General features: G+C 37.0%; 2 protein-coding genes across 7 annotated transcripts in view; one reads left to right on the top strand and one right to left on the bottom strand.

Moving 5' to 3' along the window:
• Positions 1-27643, top strand: part of GTF2E2 (general transcription factor IIE subunit 2) — an 80273-nt gene that overhangs the window by 17227 nt on the left and 35403 nt on the right. For all 5 annotated transcript variants that reach the window (XM_058720185.1, XM_058720183.1, XM_058720187.1 and 2 more), the window contains exon 3: positions 14169-14260. In XM_058720185.1, the coding sequence (XP_058576168.1) occupies positions 14169-14260 (92 nt within the window). The remainder of the gene's footprint in view (positions 1-14168; positions 14261-27643) is intronic.
• On the bottom strand, positions 845-22516 carry SMIM18 (small integral membrane protein 18). 2 transcript variants are annotated; one of them, XM_058720190.1, is made up of 4 exons: positions 22175-22516; positions 9650-9896; positions 2372-2434; positions 845-1485 (listed from the first exon to the last, which is right to left on the bottom strand). In XM_058720190.1, the coding sequence occupies exon 4, from the start codon at positions 1445-1447 to the stop codon at positions 1151-1153; it is 297 nt and encodes a 98-aa protein (XP_058576173.1). In that variant the 5' UTR covers positions 1448-1485; positions 2372-2434; positions 9650-9896; positions 22175-22516; the 3' UTR covers positions 845-1150. The 2 variants fall into 2 exon arrangements, with proteins under 2 accessions (XP_058576173.1, XP_058576172.1); XM_058720189.1 differs by lacking the exon at positions 2372-2434 and having other exon boundaries at positions 22175-22514.

Genomic DNA, 27643 nt, shown 5'->3' with positions numbered 1-27643 from the left:
AGGCTCTGAGCTGTCAGCACAGAGCCCGACGTTGGGGCTCGAACTCACGAACTGTGAGATCATGACCTCATCTGAAGTCGGACACTTAACCGAGTGAGGCACCCAGACACCCAGAAACTGAAGTATTTTTTAATAGGTGTTACATGGTCCTACCTTTTGTCTTTTTTTTTTTTTTTTTTTGGCAATCTTTTCCTACATCAGGTATCTTTAGCCCTTGAGAATAATGAATATGAGCAACAAAAGAAAAAGCTCAAGAAATACAATTTAGGGGTGTACTAGAAAGTTTTAGTTTGAAAACAGCCTGATCCTTCTTATACCATGTATTTATTATTAAACAGTAAGTCAGTTTTATGAAAATTTTATGCATGTATACTTGTGACCTTTCTATTTTGAGACTTTTTTCCTCTCTAATCTTTACATAAAACTGGTCTTTTAAAAGTGTATTAATTGTCTTCTGTAAACTAGCAAATACTGCTTTTTAATAAGTAGAGACTTTATGTATAAGTGGAATCATTTTACTTTGGATTTAGGTAAGCATTTTAAATAGCATTTTTATTACCAAAACTCACAGAGGGTAGTTATTGTTTTGGGCTACATGGTTTGTGTAGGTCAAAGTTATTTGATCTTTCTCGTGTTTTCTAGCTTACATTTTGCTGCTTAATATTGAAATCTAGGAATCTTTTATCCAGTTTTTGAAGTGTCATTTTAAGTACATTGGTAACTTATTCACATTCGTGAAGATTTTGTGTATATTTAATGAAAGGGATACACAAACAAAAAGTGCATATTTAACTTGTTTTTCCCTTCTATTAGAAATCTTTTAATTATTCAGAATCGGAGTCAGTTAAACAATTTTTTTTAATGTTTATTTATTTTTGTGAGAGAGAGAAAGAGTGTGAGTGGGGGAGGGACAGAGAGAAGGGGAGACACAGAATCCAAAGCTGTGCTGTCAGCACAGAGCCCAACGCAGGGCTCAAACTCACGAACCGCGAGATCATGACCTGAGCTGAAGTCAGACCCTTAGCTGACTGAGCCATCAGGTGCCCCTCAAGAGTCAGTTTTATAATAACAGTTGGCCTCAGAAAATTTTCCTTTTTTCTTCAGTAGTTGAAGGCTATTTTCAGAGATTTTGTTCATCTTAGGTAGAGTGCTAGACGACTTCAATTTCACGTTTTCTGATGTTGTCCATCATACTTCTAAGAGGGTTTGGTTCACTTTTCAAGTCTTTCACAGTCTTGTTTTTTACACAGCAGCAACAGTCAAGCACTTCATAAAGAAAAGCCAACACCACTAAAGATACCACTGTAAATATGAATAAAAGCAGAATGACAAAGCAGGCAGTGTTCCAGTTATCATGAAAAGGGTAAATTTTTTGAACTTGAAAACCGAGGTACTGATAAACAGATGTAGTGGTTTCATTCCAGAGGCTGGAGCTCAGAGAGGCCATTCTTAGGGATTATACTTCTTGTATTGGTTCTTTTGAATCTGTAAAAAGGTAGAAAATGAATACATGTAATCAAATTCTGTGGATCTGTCAGTTGATCTCAGTACTAAGACTTGTTAGTAAATCTATGTAGGTAACGTGAGTTCTTTTATTTTCTGCCAGAATTAATGCCCAAATGGTATTTTTGAATTTTTTCTTTATCCTATGGCAGTGTACTCTGTAAACCATACTATATATGTATGTATATTTTTTAAATGCTTATTTATTTATTTTTGAAAGGGGTGGGGAGGGGCAAAGAGAGAGGGAGACACAGAATCTGAAGCAGGCTCCATGCTGTCAGTGCAGAGCCTGATGCGGGGCTTGAACTCAGGAACTGTGAAATCATGAGCTGAGGCAAAATCAAGAGTTGGATACTTGGGGCGCCTGGGTGGCGCAGTCGGTTGAGCGTCCGGCTTCAGCCAGGTCACGATCTCGCGGTCCGTGAGTTCGAGCCCCGTGTCAGGCTCTGGGCTGACGGCTCAGAGCCTGGAGCCTGTTTCCGATTCTGTGTCTCCCTCTCTCTGCGCCCCTCCCCCGTTCATGCTCTGTCTCTCTCTGTCCCAAAAATAAATAAAAAACGTTGAAAAAAAAAAATTAAAAAAAAAAAAAAAAAAAAGAGTTGGATACTTAACTGAGCCACCCAGGTGCCCCCATATCATGTATTTTTTTCATGTGTGTCATTTGCTAGACAAATACATATGCTTAAGGTTTATATACAGAAACTAACTGCTAATAGAAGGGGGAAAAAGAAGCAGAATTGTTTTAAAATTTAACTAAAGCAGTGGTCAATGATCTGTTAAATACAAAAAAATCCTTGTGTTTTAAGGTGGTATTCTTCATACTGCCCCCAGAAAAGCTTTTCTCATTAACTTTGAGGATCCTTCTCACCTTGTGGGCTCAGTGTATTTCTGTCTCCTATTTCCTCTCCTTTAAACTTTGAAGACAGGTGACCTGAATCAAGATATAGTGCCTGAATGAAAATACTAGAGAAAGGAAAGCTAAATAATGACGGTTTTCAGAATAAGGGTGATAAAATTTTAGGTTCATGTTGCCTATGAAGAGACCTTAATCTTAGGATTTTTTTTTTTGTTAAGTATATGATAGTATTAACTTTTCATATACCTGAATGATCTATGGATATGAATATTTTACTTTTATTTTTATTTTGAGAGAGTGAGCGTGCATGTGCATGGGGGAGGGGCGGGGGGAGGGAGAAAGAGAGCAAGAGAGAGCACGAGCGCGACTGCACGACAAGTAGGCTCTGCACTGTCAGTATGGAGCCCAGCAAGGGGCTCTGATGTACAAACTGTGAGATCATGACCTGAACCGAAACCAAGAACCAGATGTTTAGCCGACTGTGTCACTAGGCACCTCTTCTTGAAACTTAATTTTAAAAAATTATAAAATGCTTATATACTGAGAAAATTTTGGAAATAAGGGGAAAAAATAGTTCCACTTTATTAATTCAATGACTGCTGTCAATTTGAAAGCTTTATTTTATTTTTTTTTTTAAATTTTTTTTTTTTTTCAACATTTATTTATTTTTGGGACAGAGAGAGACAGAGCATGAACGGGGGAGGGGCAGAGAGAGAGGGAGACACAGAATCGGAAACAGGCTCCAGGCTCTGAGCCATCAGCCCAGAGCCTGACGCGGGGCTCGAACTCACGGACTGCGAGATCGTGACCTGGCTGAAGTCGGACGCCCAACCGACTGCGCCACCCAGGCGCCCCGAAAGCTTTATTTTATTAAAGAAATGACTTATTTTGTGTGATTTTTCTTTCCTACATAGTTGTAAATAGACTTTCATTCATTGTTATAAACAAATATTTACCTACTGTGTCCCAGATAGTATTCTGAATGCTGAAGATACTTGTGTGTGAGAGTATATTTCAATTAGACAAAACTTTAAGATAGTTGAAGAGTAAGAGTATATTGAATCCCTGTATTCTCATAATACAGCTTCAGTTACCAATTTCTCTTTACCCATTTGTTTCTACCTCATAGATTATATTTTTCAAGTTTGTTTAAGTAATCTCTATACCCAGTGTGGGGCTTGAACTCACAACCCTGAGATCAAGAGTTGCATGCTCTTCTGACTGTGCCACCTAGGCTCCCCATGCCCCTAGATTATTTTGAAGCAAATCCCAGACATCATCACTTCTCCTAGACATCTTCAGTTATATATCTCTTAAAAGGTGAGGGTTCTGTTTGTAAACATAGCCACCATAGCATTGTCACACCAACAAAGATGAAAAAGTGACTTAAAGCCCAAATCCATAACAGTATAATTCCTTAAATTTTTCTTTATACATGTAATCTTAAAACTTTAATAAAGTAATACTTTGCAAGGTTTTTGTTTTCTTTTTATAATTTATCACTTTTAAGTAAACTCTGTGCCCAACATGGGGCTTGAACTTACAACCTGAGGACATGAGTCACATGCTCTACTGACTGAGCCAGCCAGGCACACGAAAGGTTTTTTCCTTTAAATCATATTTGCTTGGCAAGTAACTGCATCCCTCTGGATGGACTTGGTTCTTCCTTTGTGTATTTTGAAGGTGAAATTGATGATCTGAGGGGTACCTTGGTGGTTCAGTTGGTTAAGTGGCCGACTCTTGATTTCATCTCAGGTCATGATCTCACCAGTCCTTGGATGAAGCCCTGACTCTGGCTCTGTGCTGGGTGTGGACCCTGTTTAAGATTCTCTGCATTCCTGGGGCACCTGGGTGGCTCAGTCAGTTAAGCGCCGACTTCAACTTAGGTCATGATCTCATGGTCTGTGAGTTCGAGTCCTACATCAGGCTGTGCTGACAGCTCAGAGCCTGGAGCCTGCTTCAGATTCTGTGTCTCCTTCTTTCTCTGCCCCTCTCCCACTCGCACTCTGTCTCTCCCTCTCAAAAATAAAATAAAAACATAGAAAAAGTTTTTTTAAAGATTCTCTCCATTCCTCTCCCTCTGTCTCTATCCCACTTGCTCATGCATACGCTCTTGTTCTCTCTCTATGCTCTCTCTTTCAAAAAACAAAACAAAACAAAACAAAAAAACCCTGAGGCCAGAAGTCAAGGCTTAAATTCATTTTTTTTTTTTTTTTTTGGATATAAGAATCCTTCAGTTTCATGGTTTGTGGTGATCCTTCATCTTGAAACAAGGGACAGCAGACTAATGGACAGTAACTGAATCAGTTGCTTTTATTAGTTCTGGGACATACAAAAATACATTGTCTGGAACACAGGTATGAGATGAACTTCCCAGTACATTACAGTATTTTCAAACTTTGGAGACCCAGCCTTTTAGAGTTACCCTCTTTTATCCCTTAAAATTTTCTCTTCTTAGCATATTCCTTTTTTTTTTTTTGTCTTTTTTTTTTTTTTTTTTTTTAATGTTTATTTATTTTGAGACAGAGAATGTGAGCAGGGTCAGGGCAGAGAGAGAAGGAGGGAGAGAATCCCAAGATTCTGTCTGTGCTGTCAGCATGGAGCCTGACTCAAGGCTCAATGTCATGAACCGTGAGATCATGACCTGAACCGAAACCAAGAGTTGGATGCTTAATTGACTAAGCTACTCAGATGCTCCAGTTCTTAGCACATTCTTATAGAAAGTGGGGCTGCTACATTGCAGACCTCCAGGGGGCACCATATTGTGTTGTGAGTGCCATTCATGTAGAATACATGGTAAGTGGTGCCCTGGGAGTCTAATGTGGATGTCCTGATAGGGCAGTCCTCCATCCTCTGCATTGGTGCTGCCTCTGATTCTAATCACCATGCACCCAAGTAAAGTAACCCATGGAAACGGACTCAACTGGAGACAAATAATAGTCCTTTTTTTTTTTTTTTTTTTAATAATAGTCCTTTTTGACCCAGCCTTCCTAACAGAGTAGTGACGTGTGTGCAGACACACAAATGCCTAGAAGATGTTCAGCTTTGCAAGTCCTTTAAAATTTTTAGTACTACTGAAATGCAGATCCTTTTGGGAGGGATAGTGCACATTGTTATATTTACTTCACTGTGAATGAGTTTCGGGTCCTTTTTGAAAAGCAGAGCAAATATAAGAGAAGGAGAAGAAGAATAGGACCTTGAGGAAATAGAGAACAGGGCCATTTATTATATGGATAGATAAAAAGCAGGAAGAAACACAGGAGGGTCTGTCTAATTTACCTGGGTAAACCTAGGACCTCTCCAGCATTGATGAGAATATTCCTTAGATTTTCTGTCAAGGCCTTTCAGGTTGATTCCTTTTTTATTTTTATTTCTTAAGATTTACATTTTTAAGTAATCTCTAAATCCATTGTGGGACTCAAACAATCACAAGATCAAGAGCTGCATGCTCTACCAACTGAGCCAGCCAGGTACCCCAGATTGATACCTTTTTAAAATCTGGGAATTTTTTCCCACATTATGTCCCTTAGATTAGTCTAATGTACCTTATTAATTAACTTAAATACTATTTAATTATTGATTTCAGAAGTGTTATAGTAATTTTTTTATTTTTACATTATACTAATTTTTAAAAAAATTAAAAACTTCGCTAATAATCCTGTCTTGCTAACATATCAAACTTTTAATTTGTTCCTTCTAGAAATTGGCAATATAAATCTATAACTCCTACCTGGTTGAAATTGTACTGAAGTTATTACTTTGTATTTTAACTTTTTATGAATAGGGGTTTCTCATTTGTATTGATTTTAAAACTGAGGAGAAGTTGTAAAGACTAATGTATGTTTCTATTTCAAAATGACATAGAAATTTTAGAATTATTGGAGGGGTGCTTGGGTGGCTCAATCGGTTAAGCGGCTGCCATCAGCTCAGGTCTTGATCTCGTAGATCATGAGTTCGAGCCCCATGTTGGGCTCTGTGCTGACAGCGGGGAGTCTGCTTGGGATTCTCTCTCTCCTCTCTTTCTCCTCTCTCTGCCCCTACCCTGCTTGTGCTCGCTCTCTCTCAAATAAACTTAAAAAAAAAAAGTTAGAATTCTGGGGTGCCTGGGTGGCTCAGTCGGTTAAGCATCCAACTTCGGCTCAGGTCATGATCTCATGGTTTGTGAATTCAAGCCCCGTGTCAGGCTCTGTGCTGACAGCTCAGAGCCTGGAGCCTGCTTCAGATTCTGTGTCTCCTTCTCTCTCTGCCCCTCCCCAACTTGTGCTCTCTCTATGTCTCTCAAAAAATAAATAAATGTGAAAAAAAAAATAAATAAGAATTATTTGAAAGTTGGTTTAAGGAACTTTATATTCTATTTTGTTTTTGAGGTACAAGTGAACTGTTTAAAATTTTGCAAGCCCTCTTGACCCCTCCCCCCCCAAAAAAAAACGGAGGGAGGGAAGAGAAGGGAGAAGGCAGGGGCAGGCAGGCAGACACAAACTAAATTCAATTATTTGAAGTTAGCTTTTACCAATCAATGAACTATTCTGGTTAAAATTAATATATCCATACAATTCAATATTATGTGTGAATGAGGTAACTGTAGTGATAAGGAAAGATTTTTAGGTGAAATCATTGTTAAGTGAAAAGAGCAAGATGCAGGACAGTATGCGTAAGAAAGGGGGAAATAGTATATATTTTTATTTGCTTGAATCTCTGCAAACATTTGGAAAGATCTAGACCAGAAATAACAGTGATTACTTGGTGGGTTTGTTGGAGGGTAGAGCTGAGAAACAGGGATGTGTGTGAGATTTCTCAAGGTATATCTTGTTATATTTTAGTTTTTGAACCATTTGAATATAGTACTTATCCAAACCCAAACTAATATATTTTAAAAGTATTCCTTTCCTTTGGTTTTAAACGTCTGTTGTGTTATCTGTTTAATATATTTATTGAGTTTTCTGGATTACTTCTAAAAAATTAAAACTAGAATCAGTAAACAGTATTTTGATTAGAAGTGTCTAAGCAGTTTAAGGAAGAGTATACACATGTTGTAAATGATGACAGTTTATGTTGTAAATGATGACAGTTTGCCTCTCCTGTGAGTGTATTGATAACTGATGAGCAACTCAAAACATTCACTCTTTAGTTAGCTTTTGGGCATATCTGAAAAGTACACTGTGAAATATGGGGCCATTTTCTACCTTAAATTTAATGTGGTTTATTTTTATGTACAGTAGAGCTCTAGCAATTTTTTGTGCTAAATTTAGGGTAAAATCTGAAACTTACTTTGAGGGAGGAGACATAATTAGACATGCAGAAAAGTATTATTAGGATTTTCTTGTACTCTGAGACTGTACTTTTGAAATTAAAATGTAAGTTTATATCAAGTACCTGCTATAAACATGCTTTATGAAAAAGAAGAGTAAATGGTAAAAAAAAAATTGTGTACTTTTTTGAATCTTCCTCCCCTTTAAAATTTCATTACAGGAATGGGGAGTATTAAGTAGTGTTTTGTTGTTTTTGTTTTAATTTTTGATCTATTCTCTTCACCTTTCTTTCCCTCCCATTTCAGAAGGCCCTAGTGAAATATTTATGGGGCTAAGACTTGGAAGTGTTCTGGAACCTTGAATTGTCAGATAAGAATAAAATTATGCTTTTGCTTTAATTATGTTAAAACCCTTGAGTTGAATTCTCTAGTGCGTTTAAGCATATCACTTTGAGATATGATCAATTAATCATATTGGCCTTTAGATACAGAGCAGTGCACCCAGCTCTGGACCGGTCTGAGGCAGGCCACACGTCTGGTCAGTTTGGTGAAAGAGCAGTGAACCTACATCTGTGCTAACTATAGTTAGATCACCAGGAAGATGTAGGCTGATTATAGTGCTAATAATAGGGGAGAGTATTTGTAACTGAAATTCCATGTAAATTGTAAACTGTTTTATTTGACAAGGTTTTTTATTTGAGACTTTTTTTTGGGTCCCATACTTTGTACAGCAAGCAGGAATATTTTCTAGGTAATTAACCCCATTGTGCTGAACCTAGGGAGATATAATATCTTCTTACAGCAACCTTTGGGCCTTGTAAGGGATGCTTTGCTCATGCTTCTGAATGCTGAGTAAGAAATGGAATGAATAAAAATTAGGAAAATAGTCTTAAAATTGAAATAAATTTATCAGCAAAGGGCAGAAGTTGAATCTCTAGATCAGTATGTGTAGGTAATATCCTGGAACTCCAGCCTTACTAAGTAACAATATTTTCATGCTTGACTATTATAAAATTAGAAATTTGGCTAGTAGTTGATACTGATTTTTTAGTAGACACGAATAGTTACTCTCAGCCATGAAAATAATCTTAATACCTACCTTGAAAGGTACCATATATTCCTCCCTTAACCAGTTCTTCTTAAAACATCTTTTTATTTTAAAATGTAGTTTATTAAAAAGACTTGCTATGTGTTTGAGGATCAGTTTAAGAATAATGTTAACATTATATTGAAATATGGTTATAAATAGATATTTTTGTGCCATATAAAAAATGAAAGGCTATTTAAGAAGGTTGTTTAATAATAGAATGACTTGTGTATTACAGTAATACAGATTTTAAAATTTAACTGGAAGGAATCATTTTAATTAAAATGTTAGGAAAGTCTGAAGCTCCACAAATTGATCTTTTTGGTTACAGTATAATGCAGCCTATATGATGATAACCTTTATGGTCCTTTTATTTTTATGTAAAAATCACAATCATGACAATTTCTCAGCATTTTCGGCATCTGCACTCAAAGTCAAATAAACAGTTTTGAACTATTTTCTCATATTTATTAAAATATAACAAATATAACAAACTTTCTTGTAAGTGACTGCTTTTTACCAGCAATATAATTTGTACATATAATCAGAAAGCTTTAGTCCAGGATTTGCTTTTAGTCTAGATTTTTCTTTAAGAAAAATCCTTTGTTAAGGCAGACCAAATTGCTGAAATGAAATAGCTCAGAGAAAATAAATTAGCAAGTAACCACTTAACATTAAATGCTTATGGTTTACTCTAAGGTCTGGATATAGATCAGGTTCATAGAAAATCTCATGAATTTTCCATAAGGCACAGATGGTGAGGGTGCTTATCAAATAGCACAAGGCAGTCTTCACATTTTCATAATAAAATCCTACCAAGCAGCGAAATGAATACAGTGCCTTTTTTGGTCTTTAGTCGGAGCAAAGCTTTCTGCTTGGTTTTTATGGTAAAATATTTTTAAAATTACATCATAAGGACATGTATTACTAAATGCAAAAGATCGCATAAACCTACCTCTTGTCTGAAGGCTGCTGTTGAAGCGATGGTATCGTCTGTTTGTAATGCAGTCCAGTGCACATCCAAGATGGAGCTGTGCTGCTATTGGTTGAACCACAATGCAGCTGACAGTTTCCTCCTCGTTCATTTGCATTAAGTCCTGCCACCCTTAAGTGTAAATCATTCATAAACTTGAATAGAGCTGTCTGGGATATCAACTGTCCCCTCTTTTTCTTGCCTCATTTTTTGTCCTTAAGGTAAATTTCTGCAAAGGAATTTGAGTTAGTAATGAACTGGTGATTCCTTAGTGTTTAACCATAAAATTTCGGATCCTTCAGTGAGTATTTCACGGCTAGGGCTAGAAGGTACTATTGAGAGAGGTAGTAACCTAGGAAACAAACAGTCCAGGTTTACCAGCTTAATATTTCCTCCCGGAAGTGGGCATAAAATCTCATAAATGATATTTTCTTTCAGTACTTGTGTTCTCTATATATCTTGCCCTCTGGAAATGATTATTTCCATGTGGTGGTTTGATTTAGGAGAAATTCTAAGGGAAAAGAAATAAGGTATTCAGCTCTGCTCGTTGGGATAGGGTTAGTTTTGGTAGGTACACCACCTACATTAAAAAGCAGTCTGTGAAACGGGGCGCCTGGGTGGCTAAGTCAGTTAAGCATCTGACTCTTGATTTTGGTCCAGGTCAGGTAATGATCTCGCGGTTCACGAGTTCGAGCCCTGCATTGGGCTCTGCACTGACAACATAGAGCCTGCTTGGGATTCCCTCTCCTTTCTGCCCTCCCCTGCTCACGTGCGTTCTCTCTCTCTCTCTCTCTCTTTCAGAATAAAGACATAAAACATTAAAAATCAGTCTGTGAAATTTAAATGGTAAGAAAGGAATAAAAGGTACAGCATATAGTGAGTGATACTATAATAGTGTTATGTGCTGACAGATGGCAGCTATACTTGTGAGCATAGTATGACCTGTAGAGAAGTTGAATCACTGTGTTGTACACCTGAAACTGACATTGTGTGTCAACTATACTCAAACTTTTTTAAAAACTGGCAAAACAATCCACAACTTCAGTGCTTTGAAGCTAGAATATTTGTATTTATGACCTATTATTTAGAGTTGTGTGGGGTCCAAACATAACAGTATCAAGGTTATACATTATGGAGAGGCTATTATAGCAATAGCAGACAAATGCTTGCTATGCAGGCTTTATTTTATAGGTCACATTATTTTTAAAAAATAAGAGATAGCACCTGGGTGGCTCAGTTGGTTAAGCGTCCGACTTTGGCTCAGGTCATAATCTCACGGTTCATGAGTTCTAGCCCTGCATTGGGCTCATTGCTGTCAGCACAGAGCCTGCTTCAGATCCTGTCTCCCTCTCTCTCTGCCCCTCCTTCCACCATCTCAAAAACAAACATTTAAAAATAAATAAAATAATAGATAAATTAGTGAATTATTTTCTTGGACTATAAAGGAGTACATAGAAATACTCTTACAACCTTCATTCATTCATTCAGCTAATATTTACTGAGTGTTTACTCTGCCTGGCACTTAGCTAAATGTTTAAGACTCCATGATAAACAAAACTGCATGTAGTTCATGACTGAACATTTGTGTAATGCATATCCTTAACATAGTGTCATCTGCTTTTCATAGTTTTCCCACTTAGTTGTTTATAGAGGAGTATAGGATAAACTTTTCTTTTTCTTTTTTAAATTTAAGTCCAAGTTAATATATACTGTAATAATGATTTCAGGAGTAGAATGTAATGATTCATCACTAGGATAAACTTAATATTTTACTAAAGGTAAAACGTTAAATCTGCACTTATGAATTTTTATACTCTGACTGAATAATAGCCCATCTCGGATGAAATAGTCTGTGTTAAGGGCTAGTTAATGATCCTTTTTCTAAATTTAAGCTTGCTTATTTATTTTGAGAGAGACAGAGACCATGTGAGCAGGGGAGGGGCATTGAGGGAGGGAGAAGGATAGAGAATCCCAAGCAGGCTCTGCACTCTGCACTATCCATGCAAAGCCCAACACGGGGCTCAAACTCATGAAACTGTGAGATCATGACCTGAGCCAAAACCTGAGTCAGATGCTTAGCCAACTGAGCCACCCAGGTGCCCCATTAATGATTCTTATACAAGGCAGTATCACAGTGTTTACAACTGCATTTGAATCTGTATTCTTCTACTTCTCTGTTTTCTTATGTTTAAAGGGAGACAGGTTATTTGGGAGGGATTAAATGAGAAAATAAATATTTAGCATGCATTTGGCAAATAGTAAGTGTTCAGTAAATGTTATTGCTGTTGTTGTTAAAATGTCCCGAACACCTTGGGAAAATGAACCACGTAGGTAGTATTTCATAATTGAAATAATGTGAAAGCATGCCTGTAAGGCATTCATAATATTATTTTTGGAAACATAGTAGACTTTAATGTGCCAGTTAAGTTGTTAAAATTATAACAGTGATTTTTAAAGGAAAACTGTATATCAAGTCTTGTTTTAGTCTCAAAAACATGTTTAATAAAGCAGTCTTGTGAACTAATCTCAAAGAAGTATTATGTTGCCATCTAAAAACTATTCTCTGGAAAAAAAAAAAGCTATTCTTTTTGGATCTTTGACACTCGTTACATTTGACTTGCACTGTTCTAATGCATTCATTTGTTTAAATTGTTACAAAACTGGTGCCAGAGATTACACCCCCCACCTCTGCTTTTTATTTAACCTCTTCCTTTGTGGATCAGCCACATGAGAACTTTATATCTGAGTTTATGGTTTGCTAATAGAATGTGTACTTCTGAAATGTTTTTCTGGTGTTGTTGTTGTTGTTGTTTTTGTTTTTTTTTTTGCTTTTTTTTGTCTGTCTTTCTTTCCGTCTGTCTTTCTTTCTTTCTTTCTTTCTGTCTTTCTGTCTTTCTGTCTTTCTTTCTTTCTTTTTGAGAGAGAGTGAGTGCCAGCCTGGGAGAGGAGCAGAGGGAGGGGGAGAGAGAGAGAGGGAATGAGTCTCAAGTAGGCTCCATGCTCAGTGTGCAGCCTGTTGTGGGGCTTGAACCCACAACCCTGGCATCATGACCTGAGCAAGAGTTGGATGCTCAACCGACTGGTGTCCCTGAAATGTTTTTCTAGTATTTGTGATGAGTTTACTTTTTGAACTATTCCTCCTTATGACTAATGGAATGCATTTGTGATTCATGGTAGGATTAGGTTTTCTGCCTATAAAATGTAACAAAATGATAACAAGTTCTGAAACAAATTATCTTCTATAGGATTTGCTCCTTGTTTCCTGCTGTCCCCCCCGCCCCTCTTTTTTTAATGTTTATTTTTGAGAGAGAGAGAGCATGAGGAGGGAAGGGGCAGATAGCTGAAATCTGGTGCTTCACCAACTGAGCCACCCAGGCGCCCCTCATGCTGCCATCCCTTTTTAAGCATCCATGTTTTTGCAGTGGCAGTGCCTATAATTTATTTTTCCTTAGTTTATCTCTCAAGTTTAGTTATTGTATCATTTCTTTTATTCCCATTTGCTTTACATTGATAGAAATTGATGTAATAGGTGATAAATGGAACTTTTTATACCTCAGAAGTAATTTACTCATTTCTCATGGTTTTAAGTTTATTAGAAAAGCTCTGTGTGTCAGATTGAGATTTGTATTATCCTCTTGTTTAAAAAGCTATGCCTCTCGGGGTGCCGAAGTGTCCAGCTTTAGCTCAGGTCATCATCTCACAGTTGGTGGGTTCAAGCCCCATGTCAGGCTCTGCACTGACAGTGCGGAGCCTGCTTGGGATTCTCTCTCCCTCTCTCTCTGACCCTCTCCCACTTGTACCTTCTCTCTCTGTCAAAATAAATAAATAGGGTTGCCTGGGTGGCTTAGTTGGCTAAACGTCTGACTTTGGCTCAGGTCATGATCTCACAGTTTGTGAGCTTGAGCCCCACATTGGGCCCTATGCTGATAGCTCTGGGCCTGGAGCCTGCTTCGGATTCTGTGTCTCCCTCTCTTTTCCCCTCCCCTGCTTGTGCACATGCATGTGTGCGTGTGCTCTCTCTCAAAAATAAATATTAAAAAAATTTAAAACTAAATAAACTTAAAAAAAAAAAAAAAAGGCATGCCTCTAGAGTGCCTGGGTGGTTCTCTCTCTCTCTCTCTCTCTCTCTCTCTCTCTCTCTCTCTCTCTTTCAAAAAAAGAAACAAAAATAAAAACAAACAAAAACACCATGCCTCTAATCTTGGGAGAAAATCTAATCAGAATTAAGGAAAGAGTGAGGCAGAGGTACTTACAGAAGAAATGTATTTTAATGCTTTTGAATTATTTATACTTTGTTCCTATTCTTAGTGCGAAAATTGATAAATTTATTATACGGTCAAGGATTTGAATTGTTCACCAAAATTTTACAGGGTAGAATACACTGGGTGGAAAAACTCGAAACAAGAAATGTTTTACTAGAGTTAAAAATCTTAGCTGCTTAAATGTCATAATCAAATCTAATAGGAACATGTTATAATTGTTTTTTGAACTTAATTTCCAGATCATAGCAATGGATCATTTAACTTGAAAGCTCTGTCAGGAAGCTCTGGGTATAAGTTTGGCGTTCTTGCTAAGATTGTGAATTACATGAAGGTAAGTACTTTTCTCAAATGACACAAATCCTATTTAACTTTTTGGCAGGGGAAGAGGATTGGGATTTTCAGAAGTAAATTTGTATATACATGTCAAAATTTATCAAATTGCATGTTTCAATATGTGCGGTCTTTTGTATCCCTACTACACCTCAGTAAAACTAAAAAATATTTAATATTTTAAGCCTTTTCAATCAAAAAGAATTAAATCTTGCCATTTGCAACCACGTGGATGGAACTGGAGGGTATTATGCTAAGTGAAATTAGAAAGACAAAAATCATGACTTCACTCAAATGAGGACTTTAAGAGACAAAACAGATGAACAGAAGGGAAGGGAAACAAAAATAATATAAAAACAGGGAGGGGGACAAAACATAAGAGACTCCTAAATATGGAGAACAAATGGAGGGTTACTGGAGGGGTTGTGGGAGGGGGGATGGGCTAAATGGGTAAGAGGCACTAAGGAATCTACTCCTGAAATCTTGTTGCACTCTATGATGACTAATTTGGATGTGAATTAAAAAAAAATAAAAAAAAAAATAAAAAAATAAAATCCAATTAAAAAATATTTTAAGCCTTTTACATTAGATTAGTACTGCTACAAGTTACCTAAGTATATTTAAAAAAAATTTTTTTAAACGTTTATTTTTGAGAGACAGCATGAGCAGGGGAGGGGCAGAGAGAGAGAGGGAGACACAGAGTCAGAAGCAGGCTTCAGGCTCTGAGCTGTCAGCACAGAGCCTGACGCTGGGCTACAACTCACGAAACTATGAGGTCATGACCTGAGCTGAAGTCGGATTCTTAACCAACCGGGCCACCCAGGCGCCCCATACTTAATTTACGTTAATTCAACTATACAATTTAGGCCCACCATTTCACTTATAAATTAGCCCAGGCAGTAGATACAGTCACCTTCCAATTACTCAATACTTGCTGGCAAAACCAGTGGAAAGATGTGAATGATTTGCATACTCTTATTTCCACCGATGTGAAAAGTAAAAACTACATAGTTCAGGCATATGGTGATGATGGCATTTCTGCATCTTTGGAGGAGGAAACTAGAAAATTACTGAAGGTCTTAGAAAAACATTGTCTCACAAAAGACTTAGAATTTAAGATTTGATGGAGGATATACTGTTTTGTTTTGTTTTGTTTTGTTTTTTTGAGGTAAGTTTTGAACTTCTGATGATACAACATTTTGGCTTTACCAAAGACTTTGAATCCTAACTTCACTTATTAAAATGAAATTTCATTTATGGCTAAATGATTTCAAATTTGCCCCCTTCTGCCAAACTCATTCCTTTTTAGTTACTATTTGTATCTCTTCAAAAAAGTCAAAATGCTGTTTTTGTTATTTCAAATTTCAGCTATGTATTGCTTAAAATAGAAATCAAAATTTTTTTTTTGTTAGGCCTTTTCTTGTGTAATTTAAGAGACTTAATGTCAATGTCTGACTCTGACCGAAATTTGTAGTTTATATTTGACTTGTAGTAGAAATCAGTTAGTTTGTAATTTCCCATTATCAAATAACACACTTTGATACATATTCACCATTCATTCCATCCACTTATTCCCCTATGTGGTAAACAAGTTATTAAAACCTGTATGCTATTTATAGCATTAATGGTGGGACTACCTAGAAAAATATGCCCTCATGGCTGTTAGTTTATTGAGGGAGATTGACATTCAAATGTCATATTTTTGTTACTCTGTTGATAACAGTCTTCACTTAATTTGTATGACCCTTACTTCTCACTTTCTTTAGGACTGTTACCTTCAAATTTGTGCTCAATTATTTCCTGAAACAATTTCCAGAGATTGTGTGTCCCTTTGCACATATTGAAATTGACAATAACAGTTTTTCAGCCAAAGGGTGGAATTTCTGACATATTGTCACATTTCAACAAAATACCTCTAAGGGGTTCTAAGTCCCATTATTTATTAAAAATATAAACACAAACATATGTTTGGAAATTTTAATTATTTTCCTTTTGAACTTGTATGTCTGTTCTGTTACTTCCAGTGCATTTTATCCTAATGTTCTCTATTTTTATTCTTGAAAATATTTTAATCATCACCTGTCAAACTTATTTGCTACAATACTATATATAAATTGGAATTGGAAATGTTTTTCTTGAGGTGCCTGGGTGGCTCGGTCAGTTAAGCATCCAACTTCAGCTCAGATCATGATCTCATGGTTCATGAGCTTGAGCCCTACATCAGGCTCTCTGCTGTCAGCGCAGGGCCCACTCCGGACCCTCTGTCTCCTTCTTTCTCTGCCCCTTCCCGGCTTGTGCGCACACTCTCTCTCTCTCAAAAATAAACATTAAAAAAACAAAACAACAACAACAAAAAACTTGTGACCATAAGGTTCTAACTACTGTCAAAATTATTAGCACACAGTTGATTAGAATAACTTACATATATTAAAATTTTGATAAAATTTGCTTTGTGTGTAATAGTTATTCAGCAGGGGTTCATTTTCTCAAGAAAATTTTCTTAATGTTCATTTACTTTCAAGAGAGAGAGAGAGACAGGCATGAGTAGGGTAGGGGCAGAGAGAGAGAGATAACACACAGAATCTGAAGCAGGCTCCCGGCTCTGAACTGTCAGCCCAGAGCCTGACGTGGGGCTTGAACTCATGACTTGAGCTGAAGTTGAACGCTTAACCAGCTGAGTCACCCAGGCGCACTTGGCATTATTTATTTATTTTTAACGTTTTTATTTATTTTTGAGAGAGAGACATCAACTGTGAGATCATTGACTTGAGCCAAAGTCGGACACCCAACTGACTGAGCCACCCAGGCGGCCCTCGGGGTTCATTTTTTAATGAAGTGAATGGAATTGTCTCCTCTCTTCTTCCAGAAGTTTTTGTATCTGGAGATATGTAATATGTATTGATAGAATGAAATCAGATTTGGCACCAATTTCTGTTCTTTTTAGATTTTGTAGGTTGTTTATTTATTAAAAAATAAGTGTTCATTTAAATAAGCTCATTCTGCTGGAAGTTTTGTGATAGTAAAACCTTCCAAGTTATATCAGAAATTACTTAAAGATTTATCATCAAGCATCCATTAGTTGAATGTTTTATTAGGTTCTCCTTCAGTTTTGTTGAAAGCAAAAGAATGAGAATCACCTAATTTGTCAAAGGATTTATTACCTGGTCCTAATTTTTTATGAAGTATATCATAAAGACTTTACCAAGACTTAACAAATGTCTAATTATATCAGTTCCTCCTTCTTCCCCTTATAGGCATTTTCTTTAATCTGATATAATCATAAGTCATTGAGAAAATAAAAATATTATTTTTTTAAGTTTATTTATTTATTTTGAGAGCTGGAGAGACAGCATAAGTTGAGGAGGGGTGGAGAGGGAGACAGAGAATCCCAAGCAGGCTCTGCACCATAAGTACGGAGCCCAATGCAGGGCTTGAACTCCCGAAACCACAAGATCATGACCCAAGCTGAAACCGAGAGTTGGACCTTCATTCGACTGAGCCACCCAAACACCCCTCCCAAAAACATTATTAATTTCAATGCATCTTTGCCAATGGAGTTTTTTCATAAGATGCTTTTATCTTATTATGTATATAAATATATTTTAGTCAAAACCTGTAGGTTGAACGTTTAGCTTGTTATATTTATAGAAAGTATCTTCCAGTTAACAAAGCTCGCGTCCATTGTCAGACCAACCAGCTATATCAAACTTGTTTTTAATCATAAAATATCTTTTCCTTTTAAGTTAAAATAAATAGGTTAAGCATATTTTAAGTAATATAAAAACCACTGAGAGGGGCGCCTGGGTGGCGCAGTCGGTTAAGCGTCCGACTTCAGCCAGGTCACGATCTCGCGGTCCGTGAGTTCGAGCCCCGCGTCGGGCTCTGGGCTGATGGCTCAGAGCCTGGAGCCTGTTTCCGATTCTGTGTCTCCCTCTCTCTCTGCCCCTCCCCCATTCATGCTGTGTCTCTCTCTGTCCCAAAAATAAATAAAAAACGTTGAAAAAAAAAAAAATTAAAAAAAAAAAAAAAAAACCACTGAGAAGTTATAGAATTGCATACTGAAAGATACTATTAAGGTAGTTGAGGTTAAAATTATATGATGAGCCCAATAGAATTAATTTATCCTTTTTATAATTTTAAAAACAAATAGGCTGTTTACCTATTTGTATCATTATAAATTAATAATATGAAGAAGGGATATGAAAAGTGTGTTACTGCTTTTCTAAATGTGTGGACTTACATCTTCTGATCTCTGGCATTCAGCTTTTAGATATAAATAAAAGGGAATGATTCAGAAATAATGCCATAAATTTTATTTTGGGGTAATTAATGATAAAGTAGAAGAATACCTATTGCTAAAAATGATTCATTCTTACAGTGAGCTATGACTGATTTTTTTTTTTACTAGAGGTAGAATATTAAAGTGTTCAAAAGATATGAGAATTTACTTAGAATAAAAGTTTCATGATATGATTTACAAAATAGGTTTTAACTACTATGTCGAATAATGCACACTTAATCTAAAATAGTTTGTATATAGTTTTTGTGGGTTTTATGGAGCATAAGTTGAATAATTTGGTGTTCCTGGAAAGTACTTGTTATAAAGTCAGCCTCTTAATTGATATTGCTTAATTGATATTTAAAGCTTTTTAAATGTGCTTTTTCTTTAAGCTAATAGATATTCATGGAATGAGGTTTGAGAATTGCTGAAGAGAATTACTTATATTTAAGTACTCAAAAAATTTAGTTTTCTTGTTAGATATTTCTTACCAATATTCCCTTTATTTACTTTGCTGTTATTAGCCTCTCCCAAAAGAGCAATGCATTTTTGGACAGTGCAGCATGGAAGTGTGGGGTATGTGGGGTTGGAAGAGATAAAGTTGTTTAAAGGAAACTGCTCTGAATTGCTCACAGACAATATCACATCAGAATATCCTAGCAGGAGCTAAAATATCCTATTTTTAACTCTTAGAAAAATATATAAGACTAGAAAAGATAAGAAGCCCTGTAGTGGATAGTTTATGACACTACATTGTTTATAAGTTGTTCTTCCAAACAATATTTTTTGACTTGTCCTTTTTTGGGGGTCCCCAGAGTTTATTACATCTCCAGGCAATGTATCATAAATTCTAGGTGGAAGTGAGAGTGTTACTTTTTTTGTTACTGTAAACAGGAGAGGGCCTATTTATGAAAAGGGAAAAGAATACATATGGGAGGTGATCTGTAGATTGATTCTTTGAAGGTTTTCAGCTGTCCCATTTTTGAAGATCTGATAAAACCAAGAGCTTAGGAAGCAAAAAAGTTAATAACAGAAAACTCCTTACAACTTATTCATTTATTTAAAGAGGAACTTTTTAATTGCTTAGTGAAAATTACATAGAAATTATATGGAGAAAGTTCAAGGGGCACCGTAAGAGAACTGTTTAAGATAGGCACAGTGGGATTTGCTAATTGGGTTTAGGGGTACTAAACAGGAAAAAAAAATTGAAGGCAGATACAAGAACTTCAAAATCATAATACTGAGAACATTTGGCACACGGACAAACTGCCCAACACATCTCACTAGCTCCTGAGATGTTTAAATGTTTAGTGGACTTGTTTGAAAAGATAGAAGAATTTCATGGTCCATTTTAGAAGGACTTAATTAATTGCTTTAGAGAGATTGAGCCAGGGTTGGGGGGGCGGGCAGGGGAGAGAGAGAAAGAGAAAGAAAGAGAAAGGAAGAATCTCAATAGGGCTCCATGCTCAGTGCAGAGCTCGACATGGCTTGATCCCACGACGCTGGGATCATGACCTGAGCTGAAATGAAGAGTTAGATGCCCAACTGAGTCACCCTGGTGCCCCAGAAGGGTTTTAATAGAAAAAGTTAATGTAAAACAAATATCATTGCTTAAAAGTGTTGTCTAAAAAAAGCAAATTATTGGGGCGCCTGGGTGGCGCAGTCGGTTAAGCATCCGACTTCAGCCAGGTCACGATCTCACGGTCCGTGAGTTCGAGCCCCGCGTCAGGCTCTGGGCTGATGGCTCGGAGCCTGGAGCCTGTTTCCGATTCTGTGTCTCCCTCTCTCTCTGCCCCTCCCCCGTTCATGCTCTGTCTCTCTCTGTCCCAAAAATAAATAAAAAACGTTGAAAAAAAAATTAAAAAAATAAAAATAAAAATAAAAAAAGCAAATTATCTTGAAAATTCCCTTATGAAGGATGCCACTTTCTCCTAATGTGACACTAGTCCTGAGACAACATATCCCTATAGTGCACTTTGTTTTTATTAGAATGATTTTCTCTCAGTTCTCACCATTACCCTTTATTGTGGTTTTATGTGGATATATCTTGGTTATTTAAAACATCATGTTGAGGGGTGCCTGAGTGGCTCATTTGGTTAAGTGTTTGACTCTTGGTTTTGGCTCAGGTCTTGGCTCAGGTCATGATCTCATGGTTCTGTGAGATCGAGCTCCGTGTTGGGCTCTGTGCTGGCAGTGTGGAGCCTCCTTGGGATTCTTTCTCCCTGTCTCTTTGCCCCTTCCCAGTTCTTGCTCTCTCTCTTTCAAAGTAAATAAACATGAAAAGAAACCCATCATGTTGAAAAATTTGATTATTTTGGTTTACAAGCCCAGTGGTTCTCAAAGTGTCATTCTCCAACCAATGCATCATCATCATCACCTAGGTAGTTTTTTTTTTTTTTTTTTTAACTTGGGAATTTGCCAGGAGTGAAAAATTGGGGGCCACTTCCTAAATCTGTTTAGTCTGAAACTCTGGGAAGGCAGTTCAACAGTCTGTGGTTTAATAAGCCCTTCAGGTGATTGATACAGGCTGAAGTTTGAGAAACACTGGCTCAGCTCCTGTCTGAATTAATTCTAACAATTATATTTGAATTTAGAAACTCTGAAGTCCAGGGAAATTAAATGGCTAGCTTATTATAGGGACAGTTCTGGTTGATAGCAGGGTTGGGTCAAGAACGCAAATTTATTTACAGTTTTAAATAAAGTATTTAAATTATACACCATTATCTCATAAATACAGATGTAAAAATCCTTAAGAAGATACAAATGGAATCTACTCATATATATAAGAAGGATAATATGTTATGATGAAGTTTATTTTAGGAATATGGTAGTTAATATTTAAAAAACAGTTGAAGTCATATTAACAGGTCATCTCATACAAAACAAAGCCTCTGACAAAATTTAACACTGATTCATGATGAAAACTTATAACAAATTAGTAGTAGAAGCAAACTGCCTTAAACCAGTAGAAGAGCATTTTGTCAGTCATTGTACCCTGAAAGAACCCTTGAAATATTTTATCATTTTTAGGTCTCAGAGAATCTTGTAAAAATTGTTATATCTATAGTTCATGTTTATTATCTAATCAGTAAATTGTGGATATGATAAGCCAATAATAATTGTCAGTTTTCTGTTGAGTAGAGAATGTCAGTTTTCTGTCTTTGTATTTTGTCCTATTTTTTTAGCCTACTCTTTTCCTTTATGTGGTTCCTCCTTCCCAGATAGGGTATCACCTTTAATGTGAGTCAGTAGTATAGGTAAAATTCAGTTTTTTCTGTGATATTTTTTAAAGATTTTATTTTATTTTATTTTTAAGGAGAGTGAGCAAGCAGGGAGAGAGGGTGAGGCACAGAGTGGGGGAGAGAGAATCTTAAGCAGGCTCCAGTCCTGACGTAGGGCTCAGTCCCATGACCCTGGGATCATGACCTGAGCTGAAATGAAGAGTCAGACACTCAACCAACTGAACCACCCATGTTCCCCTAAAGATTTTAGTTTTAAGTAATCTTTGCACCCAATGAGGGGCTTGAAGTCACAACCCTGAGATCAAGATTTGCATGCTCCACAGACTGAGCCAGCCAGGGGCCCCATCTACGATTTTTTTTTTTTTTTTAAACCTTATCTAAGTAGGCAACTTACTTGTTCTCAGATGAACAGAAGAGTCAGAGAAAGGGTCCTTCTTCAAGGTGTAGACTTGTGTTGAAAGGCAGGAAAAACATTGTTTAATTTTGTTTTCTTCTTCTGGGTGGTTTTCAGTAATGCTTGAGACTTGCTAATATCCTTCCTCACTCTCCAGACCAAACAGCATTACAGAATTTTCTTTTGTCACACGACTTCCAGAGATTCTGTTTTCCTTTGAAGTCTTATCACTTAAAGCATTGTTTTTGAGGCTTGCAGAAACTTGTTCAGCTAGTTCATAGGTTTAAAAAAATGTCTGCTATGAAAACTGGCTTCTGCAGTCATTCTTCATTTTCAAAGCATTCAGTAAAGTACGACCTTTCAGCTGAAAGTCACCTTTCAGCTTAAATATTCTTTCAAGGACTCCTCTGCTAAGCCACCGAATTTCTGTACATAGATTTATATGTTGAAGTGCACTAGTCTCTGCTTAATAAAGCAGATCATTTTTAAAGCATCATTTGGGACATTTTTCATTTCAAGGGTTTTTGATTCCAGTACCTCTCTGAAGAAATAGTGTCTTGTGACGACATCAGAATATTTGTTTTTTCACGAGAGTTAAAACCTTGTATTGAGCCAACCATTGATGGGGCACATCAGTGAAGATAACAGAGCAGTTACTCTAAGAGAGACCTTTGTTTCCAGATGTGAAGGCACTGCATCAAGTATATCCTGCTCTTTGCTTTGTCGTGGCAGTTCTTTGTGGCAGAGGAGTTTTTCTTGAAATTTGTCATTTAAAGATTCTGCACAAACTACATTTATTAGTGAATAATGATGAATAGTGAATAGTGAGTAAATTACTACATTTATTAGTGAAACCTGTTGATTTGTCAAGTTGGATAGACAAGCTGTTGTTAGTTTGTTAAATTTGTGCAGCATTATGTGATGTGTCCTCAGTTTGTTGACTTACCTTATACTTTTTGGTACTTTTCAATTTCTCATGCTGTGCATTTTACTATCATTTGACATGTTGTCATTATTAGGTTCCTACCAACTGTGATTTCCCTCCTCTAAGTCCCCTCTGTTCTGGGCAGTAAGTTCTATTACCAATAACTTGTTTCCTGAGCTTTTTCACTGAATGTGACTTTTTTTTTTTTTTTTTTTTTTAACAAAAGCTTAACTCTGTTTCGTTTTGAGATTCCAGTAGCTATTTAAAATATTAAGTACATCAACTGTGTCCAGTGTCTGCGACTTATAGTTAAGAATCTTTTCAGTTTTGCTGGAGCCATTACATATTGTTTGCTACAGACAGTGTACAATGGAATAAGACACCTTGGGTTACCAGCCCATCTAAAATTGGCGAGTAGCTTTTCATTAGAATGGTAGGCCTCTTTTTTTTTTTTTTTTTTTTTTTTTTTTAGATTTTATTTTTCAGCACTCTGTACCTAATATGGGGTCCTAACAACCCCGAGATCCAGTTGCATGCTGACTGAGTCAGCTGGGTGACCCTAATTATTTTTAAGTTTTTATTTTAATCCTAGTGTAGTTAACATACAATGTTATATTTGTTTCAGGTGTACAATAAAGTGATTCAACAGGGGATTATAGTTTTTGATTACTAACCTTATTAGAATTGTTTGTGGGCCTGGGCTTTGAATCCTCTCTGTCACTTAATCTCATCTTAAAAAATCATTGCACTGGACTGTCAGACATGTTTATAAAACAAATGCTAACAAATTATCAAACCACAGGGATTTATTAAATGAGAATATTTCAAAAAACAAACACTTCACAATGTATTTTACTTCTTTTTACTATGTGATCTGTGTTTTACAACATTTACAACAGCAAAGCAGCCTGGGGCAGGTGAGTCCTGGTATGTACAAATTCCTTGTTCAGAATGAATATTTCCCTCAGATTTCCTTTTTGCCAGCAGAGCTTGTGAACTCCCGTGAGTGAGTTGGCGCTGTATGGTGGGAGGTTAGGGGAGGTAATTTGGAAGGGAATTGCTGACATTGTCAGCCTACTGTGCTCCCGTTTGTGCAACATAGAGCTTACCAATTATCAGTGGCTTCTCTCTATTTCATTGGAAACTGGTAACGGGCTTGTCCAAGTGAACATAGCCCTACTTGCCACGTGGTGTTAAAAGACCTGATGAAAACGTTGGCATGGCTGCTCAGTAGTTTGCCTGTTGCTGTGAGCCCTCAGGTTGCATGGTATGTGCGGTTGCAGAATTGATGTTTATTTTTTAGAATCACAGTTTCTCATGCTCCCCTAGTGACATCTTATGGAACCCTAGGATTCTGTGGAATACTGGTCAAGCACCCTGTGATGAGATGGTATCTGTGAAAACCCAAATACTTAGGGTAAAACAGTGAATGGTTTTCTCCTGAGGTCAGAAAAAGATAAAAGGTACTGATTGTCACAACATCTATTGGGTATTATACTGGAAGTCCCCCCTAGTGCAGTGAAGCAGGAAAAAAGAAGTAACAGATGTAAAAACTGTAAAGGAAGAAGTAGAACTGTAGATGACATGATTAAGTACATAGGAAAGCCAAGAGAATGTGCAAGCTATTAGAATTAAGGTTGATAAAAATAAGGCCACTATAAAAAAAGCCAATTTCTATGAAGTTGCAAGAAAAAAAAATAGCGAAATAAAATACAAAATGCAATACACCAAAAATCATCTAGTGATCAGGAAGGAATTTAACAAAGGTGTGTAATTGTTCTTCACTGAAAACTAGCTTTAGAGTGTTATGTAGTCTCTCTATGCATCCTTCATTTTTTTTTTTTTTTCATTTTTCTTAACTTCTGATCGAAGAGCAAGAAATAAGGAAGTAATTTTGAGTTTCTCAGGTTTATCTCTCTTGCTCTTTTTTTTCCCCCCTCATTTTGTTATAACAGGTTTTCACTTGATAATTTGACAGCTGTGTTTGGCTTCTCTGTTTACATAGTTCAGTGAAAATGGTTAGGCTTTCATACAACGAATATTACTTTCGTTTTTGAGCTTGTTCTGATTGTAAAAATCCCATATTTAAATTTAAATATAATAATAAAGATAGGGCTAGTGCTTTTTTATTTTTCTTGAGATGTATTCGTTCTTTTCTGCTTAGATTTTAAGATTAACTTGGCCTTTGATAATTTTATATTTAACTTAATGGGGGGAAAGTTTTTAACGTGAAGAAAACTAAGGCAAATATGTTAGATTTAATCAGTGTTAATGGAGGATACAGAATAACTATTTTGTTTATTTTTTACTTTTCCCCCCTAAAGTTTATTTATATACACGTGTGCAAGCATCTTCTTGTGTGAGCAGGGAGGGGCAGAGAAAGAGGGAGAGAGAGATTCCCAAGCAGCCTTTGTGCTGTCAGCACAGAGCCTGATGGCTGGACTCAGTCCTGCAAACTGTGACATCATGACCTGAGCTGAAATTAAAAGCAGGATGCTCAACCAACTGAGCCATCCAGGCGCCCCTGGATACTTGGTTTTAATTGATGTATAGCTATAAATACTTCAAGATTTATAGATTTAAAGGGAAGAAAGTACAGGTATTAGTTTTCTATTGCTGCTGTAACAAATGACCACAAACTTAGTGGCTTAAAAAAGCACAAATTTATTATTTTACAGTTTTAGAAGTCAGAAGTGCAAAATCCATCTCACTGGGCTGAAGTCTGGGTGTAGGCAGGGCTGGTTCTTTCAGGGGGCTTTCTGAGGGAACTTCCTGTTTTTTCTTTAAAAAAAAATTTTTTTTTTAACATGTATTTATTTTTTGAGAGGGTGTGAGCAGGGCAGGGACAGAGAGAGAGGGAGACACACAGAATATGAAGCAGGCTCTGGGCTCAGACTCGTGAACTGTGAGATCATGACGTGAGCCGAAGTCGGATGCTCAACCCACTGAGCCATCCAAGTGCCCCTGTTTTCTTTTTTGGCTTCTAGAGCCTGTCTGCATTTTGTCTGCATTTGATGATACCTGTCCTTTCTTGTATCACTCCGACCTCTTCCACTATCCCATCACTGACTCTGAGGTCTCCCTTTTCCCCTTAGAAACACTTGTGATTATATTGGGCCCACCTGAATAATTCACAATAATCTCTCCATTTCAGGATCCTTAATTTAGTCACACCAGTGAAGTCCCTTGGGCCACATAAGGTAACATAGTCACAGGTTTCAGGGTTTGGGCATGGAAGTCTTTGGAGAGGTTGCAGTATTTGGGAGAGGGGATGCAAAATGTACTGACAACAGTACATAATTACAAAATTATGGTTTTAATTTTTTTAATCCATCACACCAGTTATGAGTTTGGTTAGTAAATTTCCATCTGTCCTTATGCCAGTCAGTTCATGCAAACATCAACAGGGTTTTTAATTTTTGCAATGAATTGATCTTTTGGGTGGGGGGAGAGAGAGTGAGTGATCAGGGGAGAGGGGCTGAGGGGGGAGAGAGAGAGAATCTTAAGCAGGCTCTACACTTAGCACAGTGCTTGATAATGGGGCGGGATGTCACAACTGCGAAGATCATGACCTGAGCCACAATCAAGAGTCAGATGCTTAACTGAGACTCTCAGGCGCCCCTGTAATGAACTGATTTTAAACTCACAGGAGGGTTTTGTTTGGAGGACTTTAAAAAAGTTTTTTTTATTTTTTAATGTTGATATATTTTTTTGAGCACGCACGAGCAGAGGAGGGGCAGAGAGGGAGAGACAGAATCTGAAGCAGGTTCCAGGCTGTGAGCTGTCAGCACAAACTGACATGGGGCTCAAACTCATGAACTGTGAGATAATGGCCTGAGCCGAAGTTGGACGCTTAATTGACTGAGCCACCCAGGTGACCCTGCATGTTTTTATTCAATAATTTATTCTGGACGGCTTTCCAAATTAGCACATAGAGAGCATCTGCATTTTCTTTTTAAACATCTGTATAGTAGCATAGATGTTCTATAGTTTAATCAGTCTGGGTGATTTAATCAATTGCTGGCCACATATTGTTTATAATATTTTCCTTTTGCAACCAGAGCTGGAGTGACTGTGTCACTTATTTTAAGTTGTGCTGTAAGGTAAATTCCTAGAAATGGATTGCTGTGTCAAAGCGTTTAAATGCATTTATATTGCCAAATTGTGTTCCCTAGGAGTTGTATCAGTGTTTATTTTTACCAGCAGTGTGTGGGAAGGCCTGTTTCTTTACACCCTCATTAATAGAGTCATCAAATATGGATTTTTGATGAGGCACCTGGGTGACTCGGTTAAGCATCTGACTTCGGCTCAGGTCATGATGTTGTGGTTTGTGAGTTCGAGCCTCACATCAGGCTCTGTGCTGACAGCTCAGAGCCTGGACCCTGCTTCAGACTCTCTGTCTCCCTCTCTTTCTGCCCCTCCCCTGCTCACACTCGGTCTCTCTTTCAAAAATAAATAAACATTAAAAAAAAACAACAAACATAAAAAATATGGATTTTTGCCAGTGTAATGGTTATGAAATATTTTGGTGTAAGTTGAGTATC

The sequence above is a fragment of the Neofelis nebulosa genome, chromosome 3 (genome assembly GCF_028018385.1).
Source record: "Neofelis nebulosa isolate mNeoNeb1 chromosome 3, mNeoNeb1.pri, whole genome shotgun sequence".
Classification (NCBI taxonomy): Eukaryota; Metazoa; Chordata; class Mammalia; order Carnivora; family Felidae; genus Neofelis; species Neofelis nebulosa.
The sequence above is the reverse complement of the archived record's forward strand: the minus strand, read 5'-3'. Positions and strand labels throughout refer to the sequence as shown.